The sequence below is a fragment of the Octodon degus genome, unplaced genomic scaffold (genome assembly GCF_000260255.1).
Source record: "Octodon degus isolate 3935 unplaced genomic scaffold, OctDeg1.0 scaffold00089, whole genome shotgun sequence".
Taxonomy (NCBI): domain Eukaryota; kingdom Metazoa; phylum Chordata; class Mammalia; order Rodentia; family Octodontidae; genus Octodon; species Octodon degus.
In genome coordinates this window covers 10692466-10699892 of record NW_004524665.1, presented here as the reverse complement: position 1 = coordinate 10699892, position 7427 = coordinate 10692466, and the positions used below count along the sequence as shown (strand labels likewise).

The window sequence follows — 7427 nt, the reverse complement described above, 5'->3', positions numbered from 1 at the left end:
AGAGCCACTCTGCCAACATTCTTATTGCTCAAATGTGGCTAAACGGTTTTGACACTGACTCCTAGCAGCCACTAATTTGCCCCAAAGTGAGGCCAAAAGAGTTGACAGGCACAAGCTTTCCTCTCAGCCGCCAACATGCCCTCCAGACTAAAGAAGACCCGGAAGCTTCGGGGCCATGAGAGCCACGGCCATGGCCGCATTGGCAAGCACCAGAAGCACCCCGGAGGCTGGGGTAATGCTGGTAATGCTGGTGGCATACATCATCACAGGATCAACTTCGACAAATATCACCCAGATTACTTTGGGAAGGTTGGTATGAGGCATTGCCACTTGAAGAGAAATCAGAGCTTCTGCCCAACTGCCAACCTTGATGAATTGTGGACATTGGTCAGTGAGCAGACACGAGGAAATGCTGCCAAAAACAAGACTGGAGCAGCTCCCATCATTGATGTAGTCTGATACTTTTGGCTACTACAAAGTTCTTGGGAAGGGAAAGCTCCCAAAGCAGCCTGTCATCGTGAAAGCCAAATTCTTCAGCAGAAGAGCTGAGAAGATTAAGGGTGTTGGGGGGCCTGTGTACTGGTAGCTTGAAGCCACTGGACAGGGGGCTCATTAAAATGCTAACAAATGGTTTTTTTTTTAAAAAAAAAAAACAGGCACAAGTCCATCTTAGCAGTAGGGGACAATCAAGCCTAACTACAAAGTGGATAATCAGCAATGTTTTCAAAGCAGTGTTGGTGGGAAGGAGGAAAGAAAGCTGTCAGGACCACGATGGAATCACTCCTGTCAGCCTGATGTAAACAAGTACAGCAGGGACGTTCTCAAGGAAGGACACTCCACATGATTACCTCACATCCCTGAAAAGTGCCTGACTCATACAAGGCTTTTTCCAACTTGCAGGTTTTACATAAGGATCTGTAGTCCCAGCTTCTCTTTAAAAAGTCAGGACATCTGTATCTTAGGCTACTTCCACCTCCACTGGGCACTGTGCCCTGCACGGGCATCCAGGCTACACCATTCCTCCATTGTGTCTTACACTCCTGCCCCAGCCTCCACCCACCTCTGCCAGTCACCCCACTGCCTATGGCCATGTCAGAGTTCTGGCCTCGCTTAAGGACTCTCCCCATTGGTGTAAATGCCTCAGAAGGGCCACTTTCTCCTGCTGGTCCTTCCTTAATAAGCTAGAGTCTGTGATCTAGTCCTGAGTCATACCAACCTCTTAGGGCACTGGCACTTGGGCTGGTGTTGAACCCACCACCATCATAGAGGAGAATTGAAAATGTACCCCAAAAAAAGTTTAAGTCACACTCTGAGTTCAGCTTTTATTGACTTCACAGTACAGCCTCATTTTAAACATTCCTATCTAATGGATAATTTGAACAGATGGTTTCCAGAATTCCCTATCATAAGCCACAGCCATTTTTACATTGTAGTAAATAGCCCCAAATTTCTCTCCAAAATGATGGTAACAGTTTACATTCCACCAACCTTGAAGGAAAAGCAAAGTGACGATAAATTGCTATTGTTGATATTGCTGTTGTTACTTCAATTCCACAACTGCTATGCAGCTGAAAGCAGTGTTGCACATGTGGCTGGGCACAGGCAGGGCTGCAGACACCTGTTCTGTTTATGGGGCCATGGTGTGCCTCATTACTCTGGGTTCTCACACCCACCTGCACTCTCTGAGGGACCTGCGGACCTCAGCTGGTACTCACACAGAACTTGTGCTGAAAAGCCCCTCTTCCCTCAACATGTGGCAATTTCTCCCATTCTTCTCTCACCTTTCCTCTTTGCAGGGACTCTCGTTACTTATCCATGGGCTCATCTGGATATGACTTCCACCCCCACTTTCCCCAGGGATTTTCACCACATCTTCCTCGGGCTGTCTGGTGACTCTGCGTAGTCTGAGGACCCTGGCTCTCAGCAAGCGCCTGTCTTCTTCGCTATCTCTAACTCTTTTCAGGTTTGTTTGCAAGTCACTGTGCAAATTTCCAAATATTCTCTCTTACTCTCACATTCATTGTGACACCTCTAATTTTACTGGAAATGTTCTCAAACTGTCCCAGGGAGCTCCCTATTCTGAGTGCTTGGGCATCCCCCCTTTCTGTTAAATGCTGATTCCCCTGAGAAAAAAGAGGACCACCTGGACATGCTTCACCCACAGCAGGTACATGGGGAATGTGAGGTCTTCCCAGCTGAACTCCTGAATGACAGAAGGAACCCTCCTCCCAAGCAAACAGGCTCTGGCTGAGCCTCTGGGCTCTATATGTGAGACATTTCCTGGGCACTCCAGGTACCCCACTTTTCCCAGGGCATGTAATAACAGGTGTGTGGCCCCCACTCATTCACTGGGCCCCAGACAGTCTGGGACCACGTCCTGCTAGACAGGGGCAGGTTTCTTTGTGCATAACAAAGGAAATGGGCCCCACCAGACATGGTCTGGCAGACCATGCCCAGCTTCCTGGCTGTTGAGGTTTCCTCCTGCCCAAATCCCTCAGGCCAGCGCTAGAGTGGAATGTGGAGCTCCTTCAGCCTGGGCTCAAGCTGAACCCTTGGTCTCTGGAGCAGTTTGACATCATTTCTCAAACTGAACTGTTCTCAGTCAGAAATAAACTGCTCACCATGCTGCCAAGCACAACCCCTGGCCCAGCTCTAAAGGCAGTCACAGGCTTGTCCCCAGGATCCAGTGCCACTTTGGGCAAGGACGCTCAAGGACCATCTCTGAGGTCCTTTGGGACCACAGCCTAGTCTGCTTGGGTTGGGGAGGGCACTTGTCGCCTGGAAGGAGTCCCCACCTCGGGCTGCGTGGACTGTGCCCCAGTGGGTCGGCCTGTGGGTCTGTAGCTCTTCTTCTTGCCATGGCAAAGACTTTTCTAGGGAAGGGGGTGGAGGGGAGGCGCCCATGGACCCTAGTGCTCCAGGAAGGGGATTCTTTTGGGGGGCTTCTGGGGGAACTGCAGCGAGTACAAGCGGGCCATGTACTGAATTTCGGGCATCACCATCCTCTGGCACAGGTGCAGCGTGGCGTCGTCCAGGCCCGGTCGCAGGACATAGCCCAGGATGTCTGCGTCACCAGACTGGTAGGGTCGCAATTGCGGGTCTGCGATGCTCGCCCCACTGCGGGGCGGCCCGTTCTGCAGGCACAGGGTCTGAAGCTCCTGGCGGCGCGTGCGCAGCTGCTCCACCTCGGCGCGCAGACGGCGTGGGCCCAGCTCAGCGTGCACCTGGGCCCAGAAGGTGCGGTTGAAGTGCAGGTATAGGCGCCAGTCCAGGGCGCTCCAGCTCAAAGCGCGCTCCTGGCCCAGAGGTGACAGGCGCGACACGCTGCGCGGGTTGCGCGCGTTCAGCCGGAAGGCCACGACGTCATCCAGATGCCAGCTCAGGCGGTGTCGCAGCAGCACCATGGACTCGTCGAAGTGCTCGGCGATGAGCACCAGCTGGAAGCGCCGCTCCACCTCCTCCAGGTGCTCGCGCACGTAGTCATCCTCGGCCGGCGCATCTCCATCGAAGCCCAGGTCAAACCACATGTTGTTGCGCGCGTACACGTTCTCCAGCCCCGCCTTGTAGAAGCGGTGAGGCGCCTCCAGGAAGGTGTCCAGGCTTTGCACAGCGCGGAAGGCAGGTGCTACATTTTTGTAGTAAATGAAGGAGGATTCAAGCTGGGTCACCGGGTGACGCAGGATGGAGAAGTAAAAGGTGCCTTTGGGCATGACCTTCTGCACCTGCGAAGACAGAGCTGGAGGTGCTGCAAGCTCATGGAGGTGACAACTCCTGGGAACACAGAGCCCACCCTCCTGGCACCGCGTGCCCAGGGGCCACCAGCCAGCCAGTCACATTGCCACAGGAAGGCCGCACCACCCATCTCCTAGGCAGCCTGCTTCCTCTGTGGGGGGATCTAAGCTCCCCTCTCTCTCCTGAGCCCCATAAGGATCACATGTCACCCACTGGAGCGGCAGTCCAGGAGACAGTTGAGCCACCTTTGCCCTCCAGCATAGCCATGTGCTGCCCTCCCACCACTGCCTTTACCCACCCAAGCCTGCCCAGTCTTTGGCACCTTTCTGTCCCTCACACAGAAAGCCTGTGTTCTAGGCCACGTGTATGCTAAGCCACACCTATCTACACACACACACACACACACACACACACACACACACACACACTTCTGTTTGGAAGGAAAATCTGGGGAGCCTCTGAGAGGAGCTGCCTCCTCAGTAGAGACCCAGATGACCTCGAGGGACATCTGTGAGGTCCTCACCAGAGTGCCATGTATCGAAGTCCGAAGCAGAAAAAAACTGCAGGCCAAGGAACTGGACAGGGCTGCAGATGCCAGGCAGAGGACTGCAGGCTGCCTGATCTCATTCCAAGAGCAACTGCAGGCCCCTTGCAGCCTAGAGCTCAGAACCCTGCTCCATTTCCTGGACTGCCACCCTGAGCCTGTAGTCCCTTCCCCAGCCCCAGGACCTCACCTCAGGCAGGTTGAACCGCAGGTGGTTGCACATGATGTTGAATTGTCGGGGAGACCCAGCCTGCAGGGCATCCTCCACATATCTTGCCAGGAAGAGCCAGGGGTAACCCAGGTGGATGTTGGGACCCATAGGCAGCGCCACAGACAGGTTGTGCATCTCAGCAAAACGGTAGAGGATGTTGAGCACTGTGCTACTGGCTGTCTTATGTGTCTTGAGGAACATGATGTTGGTGACAGGTGGCCCCTCCACCTCAGCCCTAAGCTGGCTGAGAGGAAAGACACAGGAAGGCTTGTCCCTGGCAGTGTGCCTTCCACAGAGCCCTGCCCTTACAGCCCTCCTCTCCACACCCCCAACCTGAGTCCCCAACCCCAACCCTGTCAATGTGGCCCTTGTCTGCAGCCCCTTTCACCTTATAGTCCAGGGCACCCACTGGGACAGAAGAGTTCTCACCCACGATGTAGGCTCAAGCCCCCTCAGACTTGCAACCTGCTTTCTGGCAATCAGGGCACCCATGTTGCACTGGCCCAGTGACCTCAGCCACACATCTATCATTCCCTGGCTGACCCCAACACTTCACCCTAGACACAGAGGGGTCCTGAAGTAAAGCCAGCCCAACACAGAGCCAGAGGAGACATGTAGTGGGCCCTCCCTGCCCCAGTGCCCAGAGGGCAGGTTCCAGTGCCCTGCACTGACCCAGGAACCAAAGGATGGGTAGATACTCATTCAGAAATGGGGGTTCTTGCCAGAAGTTGTGCCACCAGTTAGGGAAGATTACTGGGGGGATGCTGGCAGTGAGAGGGCACAGGTGTGACCTTTACCCTCCCAGGCCCCACCTTAGAGGCCAGGCTACCTCTTCAAGGGCCTGGATACTAACAGGTCCCCACAGGAAGGCCCCTTGCCTCTCCAGGAGGTGATATGAAGCTTAATGGGGACATGTGACTTTCCACAGGCTGCCAGCAGGTGCTGGTGCCCCAGGGTGGTCAAGATGAAGTCCCATCTCTGCCCTCAGGGTTGCTAAGTTGGGGAATCCTCCAGGGACACCACAGAGACCCCATGCTGGACTCACGGCAGGAACAGCTTAACATGCACATGAAGGACGCCAACCAGCAGGAGCACAATCAACATCAAAAGGAGGAAAATGGTCCGGAGGGGCCTATGGAGGGACCTCAGTGTCAAGAAGGCCCACACAGCCCTCCCTCATCCTGGCCCTGGGCCTGTCACATGGATATACCCCAGGTTCGGGCTCATCTTTGCCCAGGACCAGGAACACAAAAGCAAGGCAAAGACATAGGCCAGGAACAAGCTTGAAAGCCCTGGACACCATGATTACACAGAATACTGAAACCCACCTTAGAGCACCAAATGGTAGGCAGCATGTGAGAGTGACCCTGTGAGGTGACAAGGGCTAGAGGAAGTCACAGTGTTGAACCCAGTGATGGATTGGCACCCTGCTAAGGAACACAGTTTCTGTCTTCTACCCCACCCCTTCCCAGAAAGACATAGGTGCTAGCCTAACCCTGCCAGCAACTGGTTGGCTGACAGTGGGCAGAGGCAGGTATCGGACAGGGTGGGGCACACATATCCACCCAGGATGGAGAGCAGGAGCAGCAAGCAGGTGCTGACCACGACTTGCTGACCTCACATTCCCAATGCAAGGGGCTTGCATTTGGGCAAAACTCCCACAGAAGATTCTGGGTCTTGGTGCTGGGGTGCTCCTCGGCCTTCTCAGGGGCCAGAGCTGGGCTATGCATACAAAAGAATCATCCCCAAGGCCCAGCCATGTGTCCAGGTGGAGGCCACAGCTTTGCCAGTGTCCTCCTGTCCCATCTGCTCTCCTGTCTTCCATACTGAGAATGTGGATCAGTTCCATCAGTGCATGTGCAACAGGTCAGAACCCCAGTGCAGCACCCCACCTTACCCTGCAAGGCTTCCCTCTAGCCATATTTCCATCCTGCAGGCCTGACCTCCTCTTTACCCCCAAGTCCTCTGAACACAGTTCAGAGCAGCCTGGAGGAGGCTCCCTGGGCCATCATGGGCCAAGGGGCTTTGTGGGCATTACAATTCAATGGACAAATCGCTGTGAATGCTCAGGTCCAGGGCTGGCAGGGACAGATGGAAAAGAGCAAGTGGCCAGCAGTGACAGGTCCCTGCTGGTGCCTCCTCTGAGTGCGAGGAAACAGCTCCTCACCATCTGCACAGGGCCACCCTGAGTCAGGTCCCAAGAGACCGAGGGGCTATGGCTGTTGGACAGTAGCTCCAGGAAGGTGGCTTCAGAGCCTGCACCTGAGAGGAGAAGGATGTTTTATAGCCCAATATAGTTAGGGTTTAACCCATCTGATAAGAGCCCTGTGGGACTTACCTGCCACTTACGTGGCCCTCCCTTTGTTCCACATAAAGCCCTTCCTCAAACACACACTGTTACCACCCAGCTCAGGTTCATTAAACCCTAGCACACACTGGCCATCTGCTGGTCCATCAAGAGCCAACTCAGGCAGGAGCAGCCCTGAAACCTCACATTGGGCAGAGGCCTGGGATGTGCCCAGCAGGCCACCTGACCCTATTGCAGCCATGCCCACCACCCTGCAAGCCTACTCCCTACTTGAGGGGGACATAAGAGCCACAACCCAGAACACAGCACACTATGCTGGCTGGCCTGGCCTGCTCTCATCTATAGAAGGACAGACTCAGAGTTTAAATTTATAAAAATAAACAGAAAGTCCTGGATGCAAAAGGAAAGGAATGCTCCCCTTAGAGCAGACTTAAACATCTCTTAATCTTGAACACTTGCTACCACATATACTGGTTCACAGCCAGGAAGGTGGCTGACTGACCTGGCTGGCAGCAGCTTCCTGCCATAAAGACAGCAGATCTCTGTCCTCTCCCCTCTCTCCTCTCTCATATGCCCTCCCCCTTCTCCCCTTTCCTTTCTCTTCCTTCCCCTTCCCCCCTACCCCCTCGCCT

The 7427-nt window shown here is 54.5% G+C and overlaps 2 protein-coding genes across 2 annotated transcripts; one reads left to right on the top strand and one right to left on the bottom strand.

Annotated features, from left to right (window-relative positions):
* Window positions 1–135: 135 nt before the first annotated feature.
* On the top strand, window positions 136–459 carry LOC101589970 (60S ribosomal protein L27a-like). Its single transcript, XM_012516038.1, has one exon. The coding sequence runs from the start codon at window positions 136–138 to the stop codon at window positions 457–459; it is 324 nt and encodes a 107-aa protein (XP_012371492.1).
* A 2450-nt stretch (window positions 460–2909) lies between these two features.
* Gal3st2 (galactose-3-O-sulfotransferase 2) lies at window positions 2910–7036 on the bottom strand. The gene is made up of 6 exons (XM_023722071.1): window positions 6982–7036; window positions 6655–6749; window positions 5983–6098; window positions 5533–5619; window positions 4467–4722; window positions 2910–3722 (listed from the first exon to the last, which is right to left on the bottom strand). The coding sequence occupies exons 1-6, from the start codon at window positions 7034–7036 to the stop codon at window positions 2910–2912; spliced, it is 1422 nt and encodes a 473-aa protein (XP_023577839.1).
* Window positions 7037–7427: the final 391 nt, after the last annotated feature.